This window comes from Struthio camelus, chromosome 7 (genome assembly GCF_040807025.1).
Source record: "Struthio camelus isolate bStrCam1 chromosome 7, bStrCam1.hap1, whole genome shotgun sequence".
NCBI classification, from domain to species: domain Eukaryota; kingdom Metazoa; phylum Chordata; class Aves; order Struthioniformes; family Struthionidae; genus Struthio; species Struthio camelus.
Genome location: NC_090948.1, coordinates 9,866,288 through 9,891,945, shown reverse-complemented (window position 1 = coordinate 9,891,945; position 25,658 = coordinate 9,866,288). Strand labels below are relative to the sequence as shown.

The 25,658-nt window shown below is 42.7% G+C and overlaps 2 protein-coding genes across 5 annotated transcripts in view; one reads left to right on the top strand and one right to left on the bottom strand.

Annotated features, from left to right (window-relative positions):
- ABLIM1 (actin binding LIM protein 1) overlaps nt 1-13,620 on the bottom strand; it is a 234,607-nt gene extending 220,987 nt beyond the window's left edge. Inside the window, exons 1-4 of one of the 3 annotated variants that reach the window (XM_068951639.1) lie at nt 13,486-13,620; nt 12,393-12,484; nt 11,223-11,308; nt 9,900-10,000 (exon numbers count right to left, since the gene is read on the bottom strand). In XM_068951639.1, coding sequence (XP_068807740.1) covers nt 9,900 — 1 coding nt within the window. In that variant the 5' untranslated portion in view covers nt 9,901-10,000; nt 11,223-11,308; nt 12,393-12,484; nt 13,486-13,620. Of the gene's footprint in view, nt 1-198; nt 300-9,899; nt 10,001-11,222; nt 11,309-12,392; nt 12,485-13,485 lie in introns of those variants that run through there. The other 2 variants (XM_068951638.1, XM_068951649.1) reach the window with 2 other exon arrangements.
- The window catches only part of FHIP2A (FHF complex subunit HOOK interacting protein 2A), a 33,910-nt gene continuing 21,724 nt past the window's right edge, over nt 13,473-25,658 (top strand). Inside the window, exons 1-3 of one of the 2 annotated variants that reach the window (XM_068951637.1) lie at nt 13,473-13,606; nt 21,454-21,532; nt 23,743-23,912. In XM_068951637.1, the coding sequence (XP_068807738.1) occupies nt 13,562-13,606; nt 21,454-21,532; nt 23,743-23,912 (294 nt within the window). In that variant the 5' untranslated portion in view covers nt 13,473-13,561. Of the gene's footprint in view, nt 13,607-14,324; nt 14,344-21,453; nt 21,533-23,742; nt 23,913-25,658 lie in introns of those variants that run through there. The other variant, XM_068951636.1, reaches the window with a different exon arrangement.

Here is a 25,658-nt window from a genome sequence, read left to right as displayed (position 1 = left end):
GAGAGGAGGATTAAAAATCACCTCGCCTCCCTCCGCTCCCCAGGATCCCGCGCAACCTCCAGCCGCCGCAGCGAGCCTGAACCGAGCAGCGGCCCCGCAGCGCGCACCAAGGTCAGGCACAGCCCGCTCCCACCGCGCCTTCCCGCAGGCACGGGGCCCCCGCGGCTGCGGACCCGGCGCGGCGCGGCGCGCACCCACCTCTGGCAGACATGGCTCAGGCGGTCGACGAGCCGGAGCGGCGGCGCCGGGCGCGGAGCGGCGGCGCACGGCCCGCACCGCCCTGCGCCCTCACCGCCGCCGCGGCCAATGCGGGGCGCGGGCGTGCCGCTCCGTGCCGCGCCGCCCCCCGCGCTCCCTCCCCGCCCGCCCGCCGCGGTGCGGGGCGCTGCGGTGCGGTGCGGAGCCGCCGCAGGGCGGGGGGCCGCGGCCGCAGCGTTTCCGTGCGTGCGCCCCGGCAAGGGGTGAGGCGAGGCGTGACTGTGCAGAAGCAGCGCCCGTCCTGTGTTTTCTTCGGGGGGGGGGGGGGGGGAAGAGGGAAGGCGGGGGAATAAATAAGGCGATGTTCACTTCTGATATAGGGAAATTTCCCACACTTTGTGCAATGTGTGTGCCTCGTTGCATGGCGATGCTCTTGGGAAGATTCACGTGGTCAGTGAAAGCAATGGAAGACCTTGCACTGCTAGAGAAAGCAGCGTTAGAGCTTCTGCTCCTTCAACTGTTGGCTAAACGATTAATCTTCTTCTGAAGGCACTGACAGTACCATTCGACAGTAATTCAACTAACTTAGTTTATTACCTGACAACGAAGTCTGTGGCTCAGTATGAAATTCACCAACTGAACAACAACAGAGCATCGTAACTATACATCTGCGTATCTGTATGTAAATAGTACATAAACATAGAAATGATCGCAATTTTGGCTGCAAAACAGTCTTGTCATTAGCATACAGAAGAGCACTCAGTTTCCTCCTGGCACTTTAATAAGAGCAGCAAGCAACCAACTGCACAGCACTGAAGAACCAGGTCAGTGTCCAGTGGACACCCCCCCCCCTCCACTGTAGCTCTAGCCTCCAGCCTAATGGGGACAAATAGTTCCAAGGCACACTAAAAGAAAAACCCTATGCCATCAGCTTATTAGATGCTGGCAAGAGTTAAGCAAAACAACAATCCAGTTTATCAAGAATTACAGGTTAGAAGACCGCATCAGTACAGTGATATTAAAATCTTAGAGCAGGCTCATCAATTTCAGAAAGGGCACCTATGAACTAAGAGCTAGAAAGCACAATCTATGGTCACTGAGGAGCCAGCAGACAAACTAAATGACAGGAGAGACTGAATCACCCGCTCCGCTCTGCTGTACCATACACAATGCATCTTCTTCTTAGAAACATCCTTTAGGATTCTTGATATTGAAAAAGCAATTTCCAAAATCTTGGTATCTGAGGGAGGTAATAGAGATTGCATAGCACTGTGTCCACAGACACGGATGCTAGTAACAGATATGAACATCATACACGTTCCCAATGCAGTCCGGAAGCGCAGCCTAGCTAATATCTCTGCTTTAACTGAGACTAACTCTCTGGCACTGCTTTTATGCTGGTCACCTTCCACATCATGTTAACTGAGTAGGGAGTGCATATGTGTAAGAAAACATGGAAGTAGCAGCACAACGGATAACACATACGTTCATCCTCAACAGGAAACATATGTACATAAAATGAATTAGCATATCTGTTCCTGTGATATTGTGTTCATGCTCGCATGCAGCAATGACTTGTAGTCAGATCCAGCTCTGTTGCCCATGCGTTCCCCCACTGTCGTCCACACTTCAGTTCAATCACGCTCATTATGTCATTCTATTGTCTTGCTCATGGCAAATGTTTCCGAATTATGCAGCGGGAATGAAAAAAAACCCAAATATTTATTTTCTCTCCCAGCTCCTGTGGGCATTATCCCCAATTACTGATCTGACATCCATTTGAAAAACTGCTCCTTTCCGTGTCTTGTTTTCTGAAATGAGTAAAGCTTTCCACTTGCAAACAACTCAAATTTTCCTTCTTGTACCAAAAGAGCCAAGGTTTTCCTCATTCAATGTAGTGATGGCATTTTGTATTTTTAATTGAGTAATTTCCTGTGCACTTCCTTCAGTGCTAGTCAGTCCTCCTGACTAGCATTATCAAGGGTTCTCCTGTGTGATATTTAATAGATGGCATTAAAAAGAAAGTTCAGGAACACACAGAAGGTAGCCTTTTAATTAAGAACTTCCGTTCTTCATACTGCTAGGAAGTAGGAAGGGAAAAGGCATTTGTAACTTGGTTTTGTTTAGTACAACAAAGAATTTATTCCATTCACTATGTAAAGTCTCTAAGGCAGAGAAATTCAAGAGAGATGTTGATCAGGAAACGCTAAAATGCACCCATTTACTAAAAGGAGCTTTTTAGCCTGCCTTCCTAAGGAATTGAGGCTGATAGTAATATTTTTCAGTCTGTCCACCAAGTCCCCTCCAACCATTTTAGGATTTGCAGTTGGAGAATTTCAATCAAATTCAACTAAAAGACAGAACCGAAACATTACATCCCTACAAGTTTTATATAAATTAGTACCTAAGAAGAGAAATTAAAACTAAGGAGAAAAGCTGCAGTGGGTACTCAGCAGTTGCCAGTTCTGGAGGCCGTGTCTTCATTAGCCACAAGTACCAGTCAGGCAAGCAGCACACGTGTAGCTGAATTAGCTTCAGCACTTGCTGTCTCATATCCTGCCAACACTTAAGGAATGTGAAAAGGAACTGAAGAGAAGGCAGAAGGTGGAAAAGGGAGGTACTGAGAGAAAGGTAAATACCATTACCCCTTTTTTAGGGATGAAGAAGTTGCACACTTAGATATGAAATGTTACAAGACAAGATGGACAACCAAATCCAACAGTTTGCTGCTGCTCCTGAAAGTGTTGTTCTCATGCTCTCCTAGACACTCCCTTTTCTTCTACTCCAAGCCATGTGCTCCTGCTCCCTTCACTGCACTGGCATCACCACCCGTCTGACCCTGAATGAACCGCTTTAGCTCATTAATCAGCAAAGAACTGCTCACTTTCTTTTTGCTGGGTTAGTTTTCTGCCAGCTAAGGAGACTAAAGGATAGACAAAGAAACCAAATGCTAGAACCAAACACTGGAGCTGCCAAAAGGGGAGTGCAGAACTGCCCAGCCAGGAAGGGGTGAGGAGAGACAGGTGACCATTAGAGGGAAAAGAAATGGTTCTTTTGAGCAGGAGCAACCAGTTGAACTGTTCAATTGACTAAGCCCTCTCCTGACTGCCTTAGAAGTCCATTAAGGACAGGTGATTGACACTGTTTTATTGCAGGCATCTACCTGAGGCTTCTGAATTAGTCAACTGAGGAACAGGAGCCTACACCCTACACTTTCCTCTTGTCTATAAAGACAGCCCTGGCTTCTAACTCAAATGAGGTAGTGGGAAAAGCTCCACCAAGGCCAACATTTTTTAAAGGTATTTGGGCTTTGAGAGATGCAGACAGGCACCTAGGGATTTTGCAAGAGATGCCTAAACAGATTAAAGTATTTTACCTACCAATAGGTGTTTCAAAATCCCCTGTTGGTATTTTCAGATGCCTAAATACCCTTAAAGAGCTAAGTATGTTGTCTAAGGTCACATGGAAAATTTATTTCAGAGCAAAGAATAGAACCTTCATCTTCCTAGTGAAGTACCCTGTGTATTGGACTGTATTCTCTGCCCAACGTACCTGGCTGACACTTAGTCACTAACATAAAAGAAGATTTAATTTTCCATTCATTAAGTAAATTTCGTTTAGACAAAGAGAAAATTCATAAAAGAATGATAAAGTCCAGCTGATCCGACAATGGCTGGACTCGGTAGGTTTGAAATGTGAAAACATTAATCATTTGTACTGGAAGTCTTACAGGCAATACATTGTGCCAGTCATGATCTGCCCAGTAACACAGGTGAGATCCTCTCCTTTTGTTTTTCCAATAAGTTTTGGACCAAAACACATATAGCTAATGCCAGACAGTGTACCATCTTTCTCATATGCCGTATGTGTAGTACATCACCTCAAGTTTTGTGCTTTGGCTTTCCAATGATTTGCTGATACCAGTCCCTGCCGTTCTTGCCCTTCTGCCCACTCTCACCCCACTTCTCCAAAAAAAGAAGAAAAGATTTTTTTTTTTTTTTAGCATGGATTCCTAGGAAAATGAGGTTTATAAATTTCACTGTCTGTCCCTCATCACTTTTGAACCAGTTTGTCAAATATGAGAGTAGGATAATAATTTTAAACACAATTTAGATCACATCAGTTGCATGGAAATCACTTTTTCATTAAAACCAGGAGAGAATGACTTAGTGCACTTGCTGAGGAAAAGGCAGGGAGAAATCAACAATACACCTTTCTTTAGTGCAGATAACTGTTCAGTCAGCATATAGCTGTCCTTGCACAACATGTGTCCCTCTTGGGAATCAAATCATCATGACAGAAATCGGGGGGTTGGCTGGAACAAAGGAAAAATCCTTATAAACTATAATATTTCTGTGGGCAAAGAAAAATGCGAGGATGGCCTGAATAAGCTACTTCACTGAACCAATCCTGGGATGCTAAAGAATATGAGAAACTACAGGGTTTTTGAAAAAGTTTTTAATCATATATTCCACTGTAATTCCTCTAGCTCATTTCTTAAGAAAAACAGACCCACAGCAGTCATACTGAAAAAGGAACAAAACCTACAGTATTAGTAAGTCTTAAGATTTAATCAGGTGTTTTGCAATAGGAGATCTTTTTCCAAAAGTTGCAACTGTTGAAACCAAAAGACCCCAGGAGAATTTTGACTTCACTTCTAAAGCTGTTTCTAGGCATAAATGTTTTAGGAAAGATAAGGGAATCGGGAAGTAAGTGTTCTTCAGAGTCTCACAAGCCAAACGAAACCCAACACAACCAAGAAAGGCTGTGTGCGCGTGTGTCTGTGCGTTCTGGCTTTTGATTTTGTTTTTAGACACAAAGAGCATTATTCTAAGCCTTCTCTAAAGATCATAAAGCAAAAAGGATATAAGCCCAAGTAATTATTTCTCTTTTCCTCTGCACACCTTTACATTTCTAAAACAAGACAGCATTTTAATAAGTGTACAATAAATAGTTCTCTATGACACGTAGGTTAAACGCGATAGCATTTTTACATAGTGTATCTTTTACATCATATTATCAGTGTAAACTGTGACAGACATTTCGTTGGTCAAAGTTCACATTACAAAGGATGTTTATGAAAATATAGCAAGAATAGCATAAAATATTATGAATAAACCAGAATCAAAATCTCTCAGCACTCTTATACATGGAGAAGGCTTTAGGAATCAGAAGCAAAAATTCATCAATAGTTAAAATGAAGCAAACCAAACTCTAGCTGTGCACAGCCATGCATATGTGGGGTAGAAAGTTCAGACCCAAAGAAATTAATTATCTAAATCAATGTAAAAGTGTATCAGTGAGTAATTTCATATCTGATCATAACAGACACTTCACAGATAGGTTTCTTCCTGTACCTCTGGAATTCAGACCTTACCAGCGCTGCCTTAATTCCTCAGATGCTCTTTTTCTTTATACTTACTTTCTACACTGAAGACTACACTGCAGGGCCCTCTGGCTGAAAAATATAGAAGTAGACAGGACTTCCTTCAGAGCACATCAAGATTATTCCTTAATCAGCTGCTGGATGCAATTTGATTTGAGACACACAAAGTGCTGGCTCCTTTTCAAGAACTGAATGCCTTGTGCCTCGTCATACTATGTCAGGATAGCAGCCCCTAGTATGCCACCTGGCACTGATCAGTTTGAGAGATAAGGCACAGATCTGTGCAGAGCACACGCTGTCCAACAAAATCCCCTTGAAATTGCGATGTTTGTTCCGCAAGGACTCAGGACAGACCAGGCAAAGGACACAGCCCATTCAGCCAAAGGCACACTCTAACAGTCCTGTTAACAGTAGCTTAAATGGATCTCAAAAGACTCCTGAAGAGATTTGGAGTAAGGGAAAAACAATTCTCTTCTCCTGTTAGTCTTGTCCAATACATGCAATCCACAGATATTTCCTTTTCTCTTAGCTACTGATATCTACAAAGAAACCTACATGTTGTCTATTTGAGGTACTTAAAGTTCAGGCTCAGCTGAGTTTTCAATTTTGTTCTTTCAATGCGCTTTTAAAGAAAAAAATACCAAAAGGTTTAGTCAAGAGTTTTTAGGGGCGGGGGACCGTCCACTTTTGATTCCATTTCAGTTTAGGACTGATGCTAATTCCCCACAATATTCTGTTGTTTATTCTCGACAAAGCCACAGTAATAGCTAGAGATGCCAGCACAGTACTGAACTCTCCTGCTCAGCACGCTGCTCAAGTAAAATGCTAGGTCAGGCTGCCCTCTGCAGGCTAAGATCTAGCACTAGGGGGAATTGTTCAACAGCTCCTAGAAACTGAGCTAGATCCATTACAAGATTTTTATTTCTGAGCACAAAATTCCTCTGTACAGTGTACATGTAATGCTGTATATAACAATTAGTTTTCTGTTCCCTGGTTATTGCTGCTGGAAAGCTCAGACAAAATACCGAAAACAAAAGTTCTATAATAAACATCAAAACAAACAAGGCAGAAACGGAGATATATACTCCAGCTGCGTAGAAACCCAAGTAAACTTAAATATATTGATACTCATTGTTTTTCCCCTGTTAAGCCATAACAATGCTTAACAATAGCTGGCCTTCCTATATTTCAATTATTCAGATATGGTTAAAAAAATCCCATTAAAAAGGGGGGAAAAAAATCACCTTTACAATGATAAGAAAATACTGTCCTTAAATATTTCAAGTGTAAAGATTAGAAACATAACATATATGTTAACTAAGCATAGAATCTATCTGAACTGCCCGTTTCTGATTTCAGCAGTCAAGCACACCAAGTGAGAATAAGAGCTTGATATGACACCACCTGAGAATTGCCAGGATACCTAGAGACTGGGGATAACAGCTTCTGAACATAAAATCAAAACAACTAAATATATGGAAATACTTAATTCGGACACACGAGCTGCCAGGCAGGAATCAAAGAAAGTATATTACAGTACCACTCAAAGATCTAATCAGGAACAGGCTCCATTATATTAGGCATATTGCAAAGACAGATCTGCTCACTTCAGCATTTCACAATGTGAAGACTCAATGCCAAACTAGTCCAAAGCACCCTGAGGCAAATGAACAGAGATGAGCAACAGAAACATTTCTGAATGGCCGTGGGTCTAGATCAGATTTCATCTTCTTTTGCTGGTAGGGGCTCTAGCTCAGTTCATTAAAGGCCTCACCCTACTGCAGATACTCTTTCCTACAGGGCTACTGACTCAGAAGTACAGAGCAAAGGAGTACAATTGTACATGCTTGTTCTAAAAAAGCAGTTTGGCTCAGAGTACAGTTTTTGAGCATGACATTCTAACTAGAATTAGTAAGATGACTCCCTCTGTCCTCACTTATAGGTAAAAAAAAAAGTGTAATGGTGATGTATGTAGTAATTGCATCTCTTCCAGAAGCGTGCAAGAATTTAGTTAAGAGTGTTCAAAGACAGGCCCTTCTTGGGAAGAAGCCTCTCCCAAAATACATTAGGGTTTAATTGTCCCAAAGACGTAAATATCGTGTGGGATGTGATGGCCTCAGGGATGAGTCAGTCTCTTAGTAAACTCAAACCAGTCCTGTAGCTGAAAAATATCCTTTGAGAACCAAGAGAGACAGTGAAGCGCTAAGGTAACGGGGCTGTCATGTGTAACACCTAAACCTTTTATAAGCCAAGTAACATGCAGCAGTTGAGCCCAGAGGTAACATTACTATTTGATATACCAGCTCATTTATGAAGGATTCACAGGGTTATTCTTCCCCCCGCCCCCCCCCCAAGAAAGATGAGATTTCTTTGAACTTCGTTGCTTAATGTCGGACAGAAGTACGCAACGTAGATAAAACCAGGTCATCGATGCCCTCTGCTGCTGAGAATAGTTTCCTATTAACAAGCTGTAAAATAAACTCACAGGAGTTTCTGGCCATTTTCCTGCCTATAAGAACTATGTCATATTAATTACTACATATTAACTATTAAAGAACATGCCTGGACTTTTGTCCTGTAGCTCTATGGATACTGAACACTAGAGAGTTTTATGACACTAAGATTTGGGTCTTTCTAGATAATTGTGCTATCATTAACAATTCGATATCAATTATGAAGCCACTACCAAATACTTCACATTATAAATATTTTAGACAATTGCTTCAGAATTAAGACTTTTTACAAGGTCAAAATTCCATATCAAACACCATGAAAGATTTCAATTATGCCTCAGAACAAAAATACCTGAACTGAAACTCAGACGAAAACTTACTCTTAATTGTGGACTAACAGTAAAAGAGCTGTGTTGACAGATTCTAAACTTGCCTAGCAGTAAGCCTGAATTATTTTGCATAACTTATATTCTATTGACTACCAAGATAAGTATTTGCTTATGATTAAACAGATTATCTGGTGATATTTTGGGGATTAACAGATTACAGCCCTAAATCCAAAGATACAAGTAACAAGGAAATCAAGCAAATACATACAGCTGGAGCTGATCTTAAAATTACTCAGGAATCTCTTAACAGGGTCAAGACAAAGCATATATATTCTCCCCTGAAATACGTGCAGAGTCTGGTTGCTAGACTTCTGTCTCTGCAGGTACAGAGGCAAGTGATTGAGGGAGCCAACCTATAGCAGCTGGAGTGCTCAATTTTTTTTTCCTATTATTTTGGAGCAAATTCCAGTTTTATTTCTACTTACACCACATTAAGGCTCTTTCAGTGATTGCAGTTGCAGTATAGCATAAACCTGGAAGTTCATCCTTAATCACTTTGCTTCAGCTTCCAGTACCAGAGGAACAAGTAAACCTGTGGGCATGTTAACCTGCATACTTCATGGAAAATGGCTAAGTGCCAACAGATCATATTTGAGAGTATTTTATCTGGTTTCAGTAATTTATGTTATATGAACATTTGCAGACACCACATGACAGAACATTCATATATTTATTTATAGAGGAAAGCTTGGATAAGAAGACCCCCAGTAGAACAGAAATTTGAGGAAGACATGACATGTTTGAACAATAAAGGTCCCATTTCACTGATAATACGTACTTCTGACCTCCTTGTGGTATCCTTTAGGACCCATTATGTAAAGCTAAAACAATGCTGTAAAGACAGCATAACTGAAGTATGAAGATGAGAAATACTCTGTTAGGCAAAAATATCTAGCCCAATATTCTGTCTTCAACAGTAGGAATGAGTGATGGAGTAAAGAGGAACTTGTGGGTGTGGCTGGTAAGCAATTAGACAATAGACTAATGATTAGGATATTTGTAACCCATCAGAAAACACACGAATATCTCTGCACAAAGAATAGATGTGCAGACGTGGAGAAGGATGTTAAGACCAGGAAACGTCTGCAAGATGTGAGCTGACTACACGGTGCTACTAGTGAAGCACCAAGGAGGGAGGCGTTGCCTGAAGCTTATAGCATAAACAAAATTCATGACAGAAAGATGATTAAACTTAGGAGAACTGTAGTTAGGACTTCAATCCTAGCGCAGGCTGTTTGGTAACCGATACACAGAACACTCGCTTTCTACCATAAAGCCCAGAATCAAAAGGGTATGAAGATTATTTAAAGTCTCTTTAGCCCTCCCCCAAAGCAGAGATCATGATGAGCCTCTAACATCTCATTCTTTATTTCATGCAAGTAGTCACTGCAAACATAGATGTCCATCTGATTATTATGAGATGCAATAAATTCCTGTGCAGACTATAAATACATACTATAAATAAATACATACTACGCACAGCTCTACTGGCATGTTTTCATCCAGGGTACAACAATGTACCTTCCAAATCCTGAACCTCCCTGAAGCAGAAGTCCAGACTGCAGGAGGTTCTTCTGTAATACAGACAGATATATCCATTAAAGACTGGCCTGGTGCCATCCATCTACATAGCACAGAGATTTTCAGATAGAAAGAGTAGCACGCCATTTCACTGTCTCACTCCATTTAAATTGATTTAATCTAGCCAATTTCATTCATTTGTAAGAAGGAGAAAAGTTAGTTCCCAAAAGCACACACTATCAATTTAAATACCCTGAGTTTCAGGCTGTGTCTTAACTCACATTGAAGCAAAACATGGAAGTACTGCATGTGTCACAAAAACACACACATGCACCACACACACCACAAACCAACAACTACCTTGCCTAAAAACATAACACAGCAAGGTTACACTCTTAATAGTATTAAAATAGGTAGTAATACTTGTGCTGATTTCAGGGGAAACAAGCATGAGCAGGCCAAAATATATTGCTGTATGATATGACATTGGTACTCTGTCCATTATTGAATTACTTCCAATGAGAACATCAAGTATCCAAACAGAATGTAATTTCAGTTGAGTTTTTTTGCATTGGCATCAATGAAATCATTTCCCTCCTCCCTATTATTTATAGAAATATTGGTCTGCTCGTATTTGTCTAGTACTTCCAGCATTGAGAAATACCTCCAGATACCTGATGGATTTGAGACTGTTTTAGGAGAGTATCTTTCCACATATCTACAATATGTATATGCACCATAGACTGGATTCTGCAGTATGGCTACAAATTCAAGCTCAGTCTATTAGTGAGTAAATGCAAGGTTATTCACACGAACTCAGTTTGCTGTGTGTAATAAGGCTTACGATAATAACGTAACTGTGATAATTTTAAATGCCTTGCAGTAAAAAAAAAAAAAAAAAAAAAAAAGTGAGGCCTGCTAATAAGAAGTCACCTTCATGACCAAACACTGAATTCTGCACACTGAAATGTTCCAATTTAAACACTCTTTTCATGTGCATCAGACACCCATAGAATGAGGCCCTCAAACATTAGAAAAGCTTTGCTTCACCATCTGTGAAGAAGCGATTTGTGATTTCATAAATTACATTATATTGTAGAAATACAGTTGGAAATACTCTCACTGTTATAAAACAGTCTTCTTATATGTCTTCATGATACCTAACTGATCAGCTGTTTCTTTATTCATTGTGTTGCTCAGAGATGGGAAGGCTAAGACATACCAGAAACACACTTTTGGAAGAACAAACGGATTGCAAAGAGCATTTGACATTACCATGTTCTCCCAGACACCTTAGTCAAGCATATGTGCCTTAGATCCACATTTTCTTCAGAAATGACGCAGGCTCCAAAACAGGAACTCTAGGGTGAGAGAATGGGAAGGACCCCATTAATATGGTAAGCATCCTACTGTGGATAGGAGAACTATACCACTACTCAGCCCACCTGTTGGCAACACGTTGCATTCAAACCGACAACTCCAGTCATTTGTTTTTCTTCTTTTAATGAAAGCAGAGCTTATACCCGCAATACAAACAATATAAGCAGCCTGGAGCTAGCCCCTGAACTATACTATACTTCTGATATTAAAATATATTTAATTATTAGTAATACATTTTGGCGTACGGCAAAACCATAGGAGATACCCCATAAAACACATCTGAAGAAGAGTTTGCCTCCTAGAGCACATTGACAAAGTCCAGGAGAACTTTTTATCTTAAACTACTGAATACAGACCCCTTGCAAATGCAGCATCTATCCAATGGATTTATTGCCTAAATGCAGGAGGGGGACAAACTTTTGATCATATTATTACCCACACAGAGAATTCACATATCCTAAGAATAACTACAGAATATAACTTGATGAACCCAAAATAAGCAGTATTTATTTTAGAGAGAGAGAGAGAGAGAGAGAGAGAGAGATAAAACCTTCTGAATTTGTTATTTGTTATTTCTATATTCAGAAAAGGAAATAGCTAGCTCTGCTCCTCAAACACTTTGGCAAAGGTGTCCATATACAGCTAGTATTTACTTCTATATAGTACTTCGATTGTAGGTCCCTATGCCTGCAAAGCATGAAGACAGTAACAATGGTCAGTATAGTCCTAGTCAGTTTTCCCAAAAACCACTGTTTAAAACATAGCAATTAAACAGTAGTTTGTCCTGTCTTTTGATTTGTTTCCCTCTGCTCGCTCCTAGCATATGAGAGAGTTGGGGTTCATTAGAGAAAACTTTGCCCATCTGCAGCTACAGGTGTTGCTCTTCCCATACCTGCTTGTCACCTTCCCAGCATTTCACTTGGCTTCTCTAGTGTCCAAATTGATCCTATGCCCCCTACCTCCATTTGTCCCAGCGTGCAAACACTATCCCATGAACGGCAGCTGCTTCTCAAATATCATAATGCCTACCAGCCGCTCCTATAAACGCTGTCCATCCTACCCTACCTCTGGTTCTCCTGTGGCTTGGGAGAACGGCAAGGACCATCCTTTTCTCTGAAGTATCCGGCTTGGAGGTAAAGCAAGACACCTTTTGTCTCCTTGAAAGAGAAGAATAATAGACCCATACCATCAGTCCCCTAGGAAAAAATGGCAGTGAAACAGTTACACCCAGCTACGAGCCCTCTGCCCCTACAGCAGGTTGCAAGCCCCAGCACCAGGGGCACGCAGGCAGCCAGCACCATGCCGGCAGCCCAATCCGGCCCGTCATCCGGCCACGAGACGTCAGTGGCCTTGTATTGGCGTCCCCCCCGCGGGGACCAGCCCCAGCGCAGCCCCCCAGCGGGTCGGAGCCCCCTCGGCAGAGCTCGGGGCAGCCAGGCCGCGCGCTCGGGCCCGACGTCCGCACCCCAGTGCCCGCTTGGTGGGGACAGCCCAGCTATTTGCTTCTCCGGGGGCCTCTCCTAGTCCGAGCGGGCACTGAGGGCCCCCGACCGCCCCCAGGACGGGTACTCGGGCACCAGGGCTGCGCCTGATCCGCGCCGCCGAGGCGGGCGAGGGCGGCAGCCTCCCAGCCGCTACCAAGCGGAGCGCTGACGGCCGAGACGTCTGTCAGGGCTCGGTGACGGGCCCGCGCCCCTCTGCCCTCGCCTTCCCTCCCTGCTGCCTCCGCAACTCATCGGAGCGGGGCCGGGGGTGGGGGGGGGGGGGGGGCTCGGCCGCAGCCCCTCCCGGCAGGACGGCGGCGGCCCGCGCCCCCCCCCCCCCGCCCCGCAGCCCAGCAGAGGCCGCGGGGCGGCAGCTCGCTCCATCCGCTCACAGGCACCGCGGAAACGGTTGCCGCCCCGAGGGGGGCGCGCTGAGGGCGGTCCGGACCGCACCGCACCGGGTCGGGCCGGACCGGGCCTCCCCGCGGCTGGCTGGCTGCGTGCGGGGGGTGGCGGCCCCTGCAGGCCGAGCCGGGGCGGACAGCCGGCGCCTCGGCAGCCGGCGCCGCAGCCCGGCGGTGTCAGTGCCACGGTGTCCGCCGCCGAGCAGCGGAGGCAGCGCCCGCCGTTGCCCGCCCGATCGCCCGCGGCCAGGCCCCGCATGCAGCCCTCACCCTGGAGCGGCGGCGGCGGCGGATCGAGGAGCTCTCGCGGTCCTCCCGGCAGCGGCTGCTCCAGTCGCGGGACAGGATGTTCTCCAAGTTCACCTCCATCCTGCAGCACGCCGTGGAGGCGGTAAGGCCGCCGGCGGGCCCGGCCACGCCACGCCGCGGATCCGAGCCGGGCCTAGCTGCCGGGGCGGAGCGGAGCGGGGCGGCGCGGCGGGGCGCGGAGCGGAGCGGGCTCGGCTGCCTCCCGTCGCCCCATCCCCGCCGCCCGGCCTGCCGCCGCAGGGCTGGCGGGGCCGAGGGCGGCCGCCGCCGCCGAGCCGGCACATCCGCCCGCAGCCCGGGCGCCGCCGGCCGCGGCTCGGCCCCGCCGCGGGGGCAGCGAAGCGGAGGCCGAGGCCGCCCGCTGGCCGCCCCCCCCTCCCCCCGGGGGAAACGGGGGCGGCCGGTGCCCGCCGGGCCGGGGGCGCTGCTCGGGCCTGCTCGGCCGGGGCCGCGGCCGGCCGCGCCGTGCACTAGCTTCCGAAACGATGCCGTGCATGGCGGAGGTTTCCCTTTCCGTTGGGCGAGGTGAAGAAGGAGGCCGAGGCCATCTGAAGCTGTGTGTGTTTAATTAGGCTTCGCGGTGGGGCGTAAAACATCTGGGCCCCCAGTGCTGCTCTGGGCTGAAGAAAGCGGCCGGGCCTGTTTCCAAAACTACCATTTCCGTAGGCCGCGTTTAGCTGCCCGTTAATCAAGACGCCTTCAGTGTCCCCATGATTTATTTGTGTTTGTTTTTCAATGAGGTGGGGGTCGAAACGTATCTAGCTTTCAGCGCCAGCTTTCCCAGTGAGCCAAGGCACCTACCAGACTGAGTTTGAAGAGGTACAGCTTGGGTTAGGGGTGTAAAAACTGGCGGTGGAATTATGTTGGAAATGAACGTAGACTGTATCGAAGGAAAATGTTCGGAATTTCCGAAAATTCGGGATTTTCCTAATCAGAAAGGAGGCTGCAAGTCAAATAATGTCTTGTGTGAGGTGCATCCTTTATATATACGAAATTGTAGCCCAAAATGCTGCAGATATTTAAGCGTATGCGTAACTTTATCCACGCCTGCAGTCTTCAAATCTTCAACAAGACTATTCAGATGCTAAAATTAAGTATCTGTTATTTGTTGGTTCTACGACCTAGTTTGTTCTTTCAGTAGTAGAGTGGCAATTTAAAAGAAATGGTGTTTTAAGTAACTGTGAAATGATTTATTTGAAAACTGGTTGGGACCACGTACAAGCACCTTCAAATCAACAACAGTTTTATTGGAGGATAAACTGAAATTAGTGGCCATCTGACTAAAGAAATCTCGTTAAGGTGGGCTGTGCTATATTTTGAATAAGGATAGATGACTAAGTGATGCAAGAGTGGAAGAAAAATTATTCTTCCCGGACTACCAATTCAAGGTATCTCAAGTTATTCACAGAGCAATGTTTATGTCACTGATGGCACACACAAACTAAACACAAGGAACTGCATTTATTTCATATCTCTAAAAAACTAGGAAAAATCACTGAGATGAATGGACAAGAATAAAAGTAAAAATAAGTAATAGGGACTAGGCAACTTTTTTAATTTAAAGGAAAAGATAAACCCATCATTTTGCAAGTGACTGGTGTGGGCCAACAATCTACATGTCCTTTCTCAATTGCGGTGTCCCTTTTAGAATTGCCTCACCCTGCTAACACCACTGTGATGGACTTCCTGATAACAAATGCTATGCTAAACGGTATTTACAGCATTGAGACAGATATTGAGCACCACTCTTGAAGAATGAAACATGGAATCACAGAAGCAGGAGGATATCAAGAATGAATTTTACTTTATCTACAGGAAATTTATAACCTAATGATTCAAACATAGGACTGAGAAATAGAAACTTTTAACCAGTTCTGGGGCTGATCATGGCTTTAGATCGTTGCTTCATTCTCTATTTAAGCATGTGGGCTACTTAGCTTAGCTACAAAATGAAAACTGGTGTAAACCCTAAATATTATGTAAGTTCATCTTGATACTGCCTGCTGTTTTTAGAACCTAGAGGATTCAGAGGATCATTTTGGCTTGCCATTATTGCTGCAGAGCAAGTATAGCTCTGGCAGCCTCAGATGGACTCTGTTTCAGCTCTCAATGTCATCAACAGAACGGGTAACTAAGATCTAAATTCTCAAAGGTTTTGAGTGCCTAACTCCCACGGGAATTCAGCTGTACCTGAACAGTTTTCAACAGAGTTGGACACTTAAGTAGACTTGAAGACACGTCTAAGCTTAACTTCTCTCGATAGGACTACTTTAAATTAGAATCGTTGGGATAGCCCTTCTGCCCTGTCATTTCCCCTGCACATCACTTATGTAATGCTCCTGCCCTGCCTCAGGGCCTACAGGCAAAGGACTCCAGAGACCTGCATTTAAATAGTAAGAGTTTATGTGTTATTGGATAATAGTTGTTCACCCTTGTTATCTTGCCCTCGATATGCCGGCTCTCGGAACTATGGCAAGGAGTTCCAAAGGTTGTCAGGGTAGGAATATTTGCCTTTCATTTGTTTTGAAGGTACTGCTCTTTAATTAACTACCTTCATGAGAGGACTGTGATGAGGGGCCAGTTGCTTTTGCTTTAAGACTTTCTCTTACTGTGAATAATTCGGTCTTTTCTGCCTCAGTTATCCAAGTAGGGGATATCTCTGTATTTCTTGTTTTTTTGTTATAACTGAATCATAATTTTTTATAACTGCTGATCCCATGTGAATCCTGCCAGTATCTTGGAGATTTTTGCCTTTTGCAGATCTTTATATGAAAAAGTGTAGCATCCGGATGAGCAAGCACCATTGTGGGACACATTGTTCTGACAGAGCGATCATCTCTAGCGTAGTATGGAATTACTGTGGAATCAGCTAAGGACAAAGGTGTCCTTAAATTGTATTGCGTGCTTTAGTGGTAATGGTGGAGGGGACTGCAGCCTTTATTCTGTTATGTTACTTTAGGACACAACAGAAATGTTACTTTACGGGGTTAATGTTAATGCATCTGCGACAGTTTCTGTTTGGCTTATCCCTGAGATGTTTTGCTTCGGTATGTATTTTTCATGTACTTTTATCCCAAAAGTATCACAGGAGTGCTGCATTCTCAGGAAGACATAAACTGTAGTGTGCAATAACAAAGCTGCAAGTTGGACTTTTTTTTCTCCTATCCTGTGTTCTTCACTCATGTTTTCCTAGAGGAAATCACTTGTCTGTGAAATGGTCACTCAGTGTTTAAAGAACTTTTGTTTGTGTGTAATCTGAGCTTCCAAAGATTGTGTCTTTTCCATAGTGAACTCAAAAAGACTTTTTGAGCTGTGCACCTTGAATGGGAAAATTGTAATTGGGATTGCTTTGAATTTTGCTGTCAAACAAGATTGTTTGCATCCCTCTAGTGATGCCTGGGAGTGGCATTAGATGTTGGAGTATATGTTTTTCGGACCCCTCTCTACAAGCCTATCATTCCACTACGTACCTTACACTGGTATCTTACTTGGTTTAAAGTAGCTTCTTTTCTGTTCGTGTCTTGAGGCAAAACTGAGCTTTGAAAGAAACCAAGTCACTTATTATGGATTATTATTGCTCCAAAATCCCTAACTGCGTGACTGTTGAGAACAAGATTTATTCTTCTTGAACCCACTTTAGTTGGTGCAGTCACCTCACATTACCGGTTGTTTTACCGTTGTGCTACTATTAAAAACCATAAGGATAAAATTCAATGTATGGCCTGCAAACACATGTAGTCTTAATTTTATGCTTGAAAACAATGGCTGTTATAAACTCTGTGCGTTCATCAACTGAAGAAATAAAATAAACCATCGTGCATTGGTCCCTTTTCAGCCCTTCCCTTGGTGCAAGCGTTCACACAAGGGAAGCAGTAAGACAGTAAAACACTGAGTGACTGTTGTAGGTTTTCCTTGCTTCAGTTAGCAGTAGGAGAAGTGAGCATGCACTTCCGTTTGCTTCCTCTTTGACTCAGCTTCCTCTTTCTTTTTACTCTGGCATCTGACCAACTAGTAGCTGTTATTCTTTCATATGCTGTTTTCTTTACTTTGTGAACCTGTCCAACTGATACTGAGGGATATCACCAACTTAAGTTGCTGTCTCCATTCTTGTTAGCTCTGAGTTGCACTTCTGAAAAGCATATATGAAAAATGTGATGCTGTTTTTTTAGAGCATGAAGAAAATTTTGTTGAATGTTGAATATTTGTAGGTTTCTTTGATCTTGATGTTATTTTTTTCTGGCTAAACATAGAATCTGTATGCTTTTGGAAACTACATAGACTTGTATTTTGGACAGATTTTATAATTAGCAGACAATAGTTTTGATTGAAGATCTGTAGTTCTCTTGAGAAAGACAGTCTTCCTGCAAGGGGTGAGGCTCAATCACGAGTAAAGTGTTGTTATCCAGAATGATGTCGGCAGCGTGGGTTAACAGCGTAGCTAGCAAACGGGGACGCTCATTCACTCGCTCCCAGGAAGCTTGCCTGTTGCAGTTGGGGACCAGATGGAATAAGCTAATCAATGCCTGCTCTAATGGGCTGTTTTTAGTCCTGTTCAGTGAATTTTGGCTGTTTGATATACCTACACCCATACTGCAATCTTTGAGATGTATTTTTTTTCCTGAAGGAGAACTTTACTTTGAAATTAGGAATCGGTAGCTCAGAATTAGGAAGAACATACGTAATTACATCAAAATGGATAAATATAACGGAGAGAAAGTAACTAGGCTTTTAAGATAATTTCTTCAAATTAGTCAAATGGCAGTAATTAATAGAAATCACAAAGAATTCTGTTTTGCTTCAGAATCATACATACAAGTGCTTTTAGAAAATGATTATCCAGATTAGCAACTGTAATACATATTTAATCTCTGCTGGTGGTTAATAATTTGTCCTAAGTTAGGAACTACAATCACATCCTCGAATGACCTGTCCTAGTAGGGTTAAAGCACGTCAACCAAGTATTTGGGAGATTGCATCTGACTTGACGTTTGCTAGCAATTACACGCACCAGCGCACAGACCTGCACGTAGTATGCACATGCTCCAGTCCTCTCAAGTGGCGCCCGTGGCACACGAGCCCCTGTGACGCCGTACCTGTGGGCCTGTTCCCCAAACTCCCGTACATGTCACCATACACGCACACATGCAAAGAACAGGGAGTCCGCTCACCCAGGAAAATAGTTAGAAATGTAGTTTAAGAAGACAGCATCCTGCAGGAGCAGGCACTGTGCATGACCAGGCAAGTGCTCCAGGGCATGGATGGGGTTACTGGGGTTCCTCTGCCTGGCATTGGTCCTCTGCTCCTTTGCACTTAGGGAGATTAGCCTTTAATCACATATCCTAACATATACTAATGTTCAGAGCCTGGTACATCAGTCTGGTACCTTTGTCAGTGCAAAAACTGTCCTTTTTAAAAAGAGAAAAAAAGAGAAGGTAAAAAGAGAGAATTGCCTATAGGATGCTCTCTTGCTTTATCACGTATTCACTCCTCAGCATGTTCTTTTCTTCCCTTTCCTGTGACTTTGTTTTGTAAACACTAAACCGTTTGTGAAGCTAAAGAATGCACTTTAAACAAAGCAGGATAGGAAAGTGTCCGAAAACAACATCCTGAGCTCCAGAGACAATGAGCAAGGGATCTCAGGAGCTCTGAGGCTGGGAGCAGGTCTTGCGGTCCTTGGTTAGACAAAACTGTGAAATCACTGAGTATTTTAGTTAAAAAGGGCAAGACCTGTCGCTGAACTACCTGCCCTCGAGGGAGAGCAGTCCCTCGAGGTGATCTACAGAGGTGGGAGAACGTCAGTTCCCCTGTTCTATCTTTGTGGATAAATTATTGACAGTGTTGAAAAGTGAAATCCTTTTCCTGGCACTACTCAAGAGGCACTAAATCTGTCTCAAAACAGATGATGCTAGAACAGAAGCGGAGAGGAAAATCACATTAGTCAAGGATAAATTTTTAATGTTATCTATTGTGTGTTACTTTGGAAATCATGTGGTCTGAAAAGCCTGGTATTCCTCAGGAGTGGTCTCTGAGCCATTCATGGATCAAAATTGAGATTTCGGTATAGTGTTGTTATAGCAAGATGCAAAATGATCATTACATTGCTTGAAATACACACCTACAGCAAGTGTGACATGATGCAAAATATCTTTGTTCTCCAGCTTCAGATTCTTCAATTACTCTTCTGAATTTCAGTAACCTGCTAAACTTAATAGTATACTAAATTAGTTTTGTCCACCGTAAGGGGTGCTGATATTCTGTGGTAGCCGGTGTGCTGAAGTGTTACTCTCGGTGCCCAGCCATGGAAATATGGAAGACTTAGTCCGCAGAGTATCAGGGGATGGATAAACAATATAAATGTGATCGCTTAGGTGGCGTTTGTGAGGGCACATTTCACCACGAGATATAGGCACAGATAGTTACCAAGCACCACTACTTTTTTTAGTCTTGCATTTCAAAGTCCTGTGTGCGAAAGGTCAGTAGCATTCAGAATTCCACTTGCTTCCCAGGACGTGGCATGCTGTTCGCGTACGGGGCTTTGCACCTTTCCTGAGATAAATTTAAATGTCATTAAATTCAGGGGGGAAAAAACTGACATAGAAAACTGCCGAGGGTTTTTCAAAGAAACCAACACTACGTGATACAGAGTAAGCAAATGTTTGAGCCCTGCTTTTTTCCCAAGAGCTTGGGCAGCTTGGCACTGTTTAGGCCCTGAGGAGACACTAGAGCAATTCAGAATTATTCACCTCCGATGGGAGATCTGTAGCTTCTGCAGGACTGGATTCCACCACTTTCGGGGATGGCTCAACTGCTTATTCTTCTGACATGGGCCTGCCTAGTTCTGCCTGGGGTTCTTTTTTTTTTTTTTTTTTTGGCTCTATGATCTCATTGCTCCTGCCATGTCCTCAAGTGATAATCTTTTATTTTAGGATTGAGTTTAAAAGAATGACTGGGCACTCCGCTCTTCCTTAAAACCCCTCAGACATACAGAATTAGACCTCAGCAATAACAGATCCTGTTGAGCTGTGGGGATTTTCACTGTAGGGTTCCTGATTTTACCAGATCTGAACATTTTATGTTGTTCTCACAAATTCAGTGCTTCCCTCAGCATTTTTAAGGTGCTCTGGAGAGCAGAGTGGTGAAACGGTCATGGCCCTCTCTGTTTTCACCTGTTGTCTGTGGTGTACCAGTTGTGTGTGCACAGAGCCCATAGAGCACCAAGTTATTAAGCTCATGAGGAAGGAGCAAGGACTTTTAGTTGACTGGATGGCAGTCTGTGTTTCATCGCTGAATGCCAGCTACACACAACTGAGCATCCCAAGTTCCTAGCCTTCTCATTTCAGAAAAGAAATAAGAAATTTATTTATTACAAGGAAGGGGATTAGCTTGTCAAACTCTGGGGGTGCTGCTGCTCTGCAGAAAGAAGGAAACAAAGATCTCCTTTTAAAAGTTACAGCTAACAGGAAAAACATCTTGGCAGGAACAGTGCAAGGAGCTGAACAGTATGTTTGAGGGAGCAGAAGGAGAGAACAGCATATATCGAAAGGGAAGATGGCATCAAGAGCAGATGCAGAAGTGCATGATTTTTTTTCTGAAGGACAAAACTCTGAAATCTAAACAAACCAAAACCTTGGTTATAGCGCTACTTTCCGGTATGATGAATTGCTTTTATTGCTTCAAGTAGATTGTCTGCTCATAGAAACATCACAGAGATCATTAGTGATGTTCACAAGCCAGTAAGTGTGACGTGGAGTTCACTCCATGAATAATGTATAGAGTCCTTGTTAAAGGTAAAGGAGCATAAAGTAAAGAGTGTAGCACTAGTCTGCTTGCAGTTTTGTTCAAAGTGTAAGATAAAATTCACTTTACTCTCTGAGAAAATATGTTTATGTCATTACGAACCAGTTTTCTTTTTTCTCTTTTTTTCCACAGCTTGCCCCTTCCCTTCCATTACAAGAAGATTTTGTTTACCACTGGAAAGCAATCACCCATTACTACATAGAGACTTCAGGTAAAAGAAAAAAAAGCTTTTGTTTTGTCTCTTCATTGTGAAAACTGTAATTCCCAATTTCAGTGTTGTTAAAAAAAATAAAGACCAAAAAAACCCCTAACATAATCATAACTGAGTTATTTCTTCTATCAAGATGCCAACAATAATAGTTACTGATTAAAAAATATTGTATACCTCCAGTCACCCTCAAAAAACTGAGCATGAACAATGCTGGAAGGAAGGTCTTGTTTCCTGAGTACCATATGGAGAACGGCCTCTTTTCAAGTTGGACCCAACTTCCGTCTTCATCTATTCTGTTTAATCTAAACAGACATCTACAGAAATGTAGTCCCTGCTGTTAACCTTTTTTGTTGTTTTGCATCAAGGATTTTCTTTCTCTTTCCAAGCTTACAACAAAAGCCTTCACCAAGTAATTCTGTGGCCATACATTTGACCAGATATATCTGAACTCTGCATGCTTTTTCTTCAGTGTATTGTCTCTGCGAAATGTATTTTGAAACCATAGCTCTGAAAAATGAAATTGTGAGCAGACTTAAACCATATTTTATTAAAATTTGTCCAGACTTTATAGTGTTCTTCTTCAGTAAGTGGATATTTTGATGAATTATGACTATGGTGCCCTGTTCTTAACTTTTCCTGTGGTTTCTTACAGTAGTTATGCAACAGTTACCTTTCTAATCTTTGGTCCCAGTTTAATAGTTGTAAAAGTGAATGTTACCATGTTTTCCTCAAGCTTATTCGTTCTGCATTTCTGTTAGAGTAGCTACTGAATCTGTGTGCATGTCTGGGACTTTTGATTATTTATATCAATATTTACTCTTGCAGGCTGAAACTTGACCCTTGGTTCTAAATAGCCAGCTTTCAGAACGCTATGTGATGTTTCCTAAGGTGGAAATGACAGGGTGGTAGAGGAAAACTGATACCTGCGATTACGTGGTGCAAAATAGAAGCTGCCCTCTCTCCCAGACTTTCATAAGTCTTATGAAAAACAATTTTCCAATTTCTTTGTTGCCTCTTCCTTATAATCAATGTCATCCAAAAAAAACCTATCAGTTTAAATTTTCAGAACTGGTATTTACCTGTACCAGCTTTGAAGCAGGATATATTTCAGTCCTCTACAGTAGGAGCAGGATTATGCCCAGGAAACTCCAACAAAACACTGCAAGCTAACTGGAGGTTGTAGTAGAGACTAAAAACACTGATGTGGTTTTGTTTGGTGAACTTGTTTCTATTTGCATGGAAGTGACAGTTACTTTTACACTATTGCGTAAGAAGAAGTAACTATTTCCGTAGTGGGGTACTTGTTCAAACAGAATTTAGCCAAAGAAAATAAGAAGCAACGTTTCTGCACTTGCACAGGTGCTCTACAACACTTAAGTTAATGCCAGCTCCCACTCTCAGTGGCATAAATTCAGAGCAGTCTCATGACTTCAGTACGATGAGATCACAGTCTTACTCTTTCCTTCATAAAGTTTGACAGCACACAATCTTAAGGCAGAAAGTATAAAAGCCAAATCTAAAATCTTTTAAAGAATAAGCTGTCTAGAGTTTGGGTCTACTTTGTTGTTGTTACTGTTAGAAAAGCTATTTATTTAATTCTTTTATCTAGTTTGTAAAGGAAGTTATCAATTGCAAATTTATCTGATCTTAGAGGCAGTTTGTAGATTACAGCATACTTGTGAAGAGGCAAAGAAGAAATTGCTAAAGCAGGGTGGACACTAAACAAAGACTGGGACATGAACCTTTCTCTCCCTAAGCTTGCTTTCTGGCTACAAAAGTTTTCCTTTTTAACTGTGTGATTAATACAGGTTTTGCAAGTTTAAATATCTACCTAATGCATATTCCAGTTTACATTTTCAGAAATGATTCTGAAAACTCAGTTTAAGACATCTTTAAAAACTTGATTTTCGGGTACTCTGCAATTTGGCCAATTAAGAAAGATGTCTTGAGCTGAGCATCCAGAACCACCAGTGTCTTTTAAAAATTTGGACCGGTATATGTTCATATAGGTTTGAAAGAGATATATGTAGATGCAGATATATACATACATATAAATCGTCTGTTAGCGTCCTAGCTGCTGTCTTGTGACTTTTATATATAAGAATATTTGAATGAGTGGTCATCTTTTAAAACCTTACATTTGTAACTGAATTTAAGAAAAATGACTACGATATTTTTATCATTCTTAAATGCACATCTCTTCTATTTAGATGACAAAGCTCCTGTGACCGACACCAACATTCCTTCTCACTTGGAACAAATGTTGGATATTCTAGTTCAAGAAGAAAACGAGAGGGAATCAGGTGAAACAGGGCCATGTATGGAATATTTGCTACATCACAAGATTTTGGAGACGCTCTACACACTAGGGAAAGCTGATGTATGTACCTCTCATGATGAGCTCACCCCAAAAATGATTTGTTCCAATTGTAACAGGGACTGAAACTATGCAGGAGGTGGTAGAGTGAGACACTGAACTCTAGCAGATAGCTGTCTGCTAATGTTACCAACATGTTACAAGTAACAGTCTTGTACAAGTGTAGACAAAGTGAGACAGCGTGCTAGTTTGAGATTTGATACTCAGGACTGATGGTGACTGTGAAGCTAGAAGTAGGAAAACGTTTTTAATTCTGTCTAAGAGTTTGCTGCCTTCTACAAGACAGTAATATTACTCCCTGCTTTGTGAAGTGTTTAGAGATTCTTGGGTAAACATTTGTGTTAAATACAAATTTTGTTTTTAATTTTTCTGAGTGTGGTAAGTTATTGCTCAGATTTCTGAAAGATTACCATGTCAAAAAGCATTGATTTAAGCTGATCCTCCGATAGCTTTCTCATCTAGTCTTTTGTATGAATCCAGCCCAGGGCAGTCTTGTTTAGTTCTTCTCACGCCTGCTTTGTAATGCATGTGAAATAAGCTTCATGGTCTTGGTGCGTTCTTGTTGACAGCATCTTCAAGGCCCTCTTATTTGTTCTTATTGCTGTCTTTCTTGGCAGACGTATTAGCTGAAAGGTAAGGGATTGGTTGAATCATGGAGTGAATTATCTTGTCAGCCCTCGTGCTAGAACTTTTTACATCATGGTGCACGTGCAGTAAGGAAAGCATGAGGTATCTTGTTCTAAGAATAAATGGAGCTCTCCAGGGTTTCATTCTCAGCCAGCCTTTTACATGTTGTCATAAGTTTTTAATCTACTTGGTTTTACATAGGTAAACAATGTAGGATACTAGCTATCTGAGCCTGGGATGTTCCTTGCTCCGGAAGGGCCAGGCCTCTGATAGTCCTGTGACTATACCAGCTGTCCTACCATCAGGCTAAGATACCTGATACAACTGTATTGAAAATATGCACTTTCTCGGAAATACAGCTGGGTCAGTAATCTACAAACTCCGTCAAGAAATTGGGCTGAAGTGGAGGCGTATGTGAAGCGAGTAATTAGCAGTATGTTTCTAAGAGCTGAGGGAAGTCGTTTTGCACTCGAATATGCTTGTACACGCAATTTTTGTACAGCCTGTCTTTATGCTTTGCTACTTGTGAGTTGATATATCTGAAATAAACACGGGGTTCATTGCTTGCAAGATGTTGCAAAGATCTGTTGCAAAATGAATAACATCCCTTTGCAGCGATGACTTAGATGTATTACTTTCTTGTAGATGCACCCTGATGGTACGATTTTTGTCTTTTTAGCTAGTTACTTGACAACTAAGAGTGAGGCTACAGCACTAGGGATAGTTACCTTGGCAAGAGAACCAGGTTAGGCAGTTCTCATTCCTGGCTGTTGCTCCATTCACCTGTGTCTGTTGGTAGAACTATTGGTAAGCCTGTGCAGTAAACCAGATCGGGGAATAAATGTGGGTTAAAATTAACCTATGGAATAACAGCATTTATTAGCGTGTTAGAACTGTTAGGGTTGGGGGAGTGTTTAGGCAGAAACAAGGGTAGTACATGCAGGATCATGTGCCATCAGGTCTTGTGGAGGTAAGAAAGTACTTTCATGTAGCATAGCACATGAGAGAGAGTAGAACATGGACCTGTATGTTCCACAGACATCCGTGATGTATGTTCTGCTGAATCTCGGGGTAAATAACAGCTTCTTTGTGTCCTGGAGCATTTGTGCATTTATAAGCACT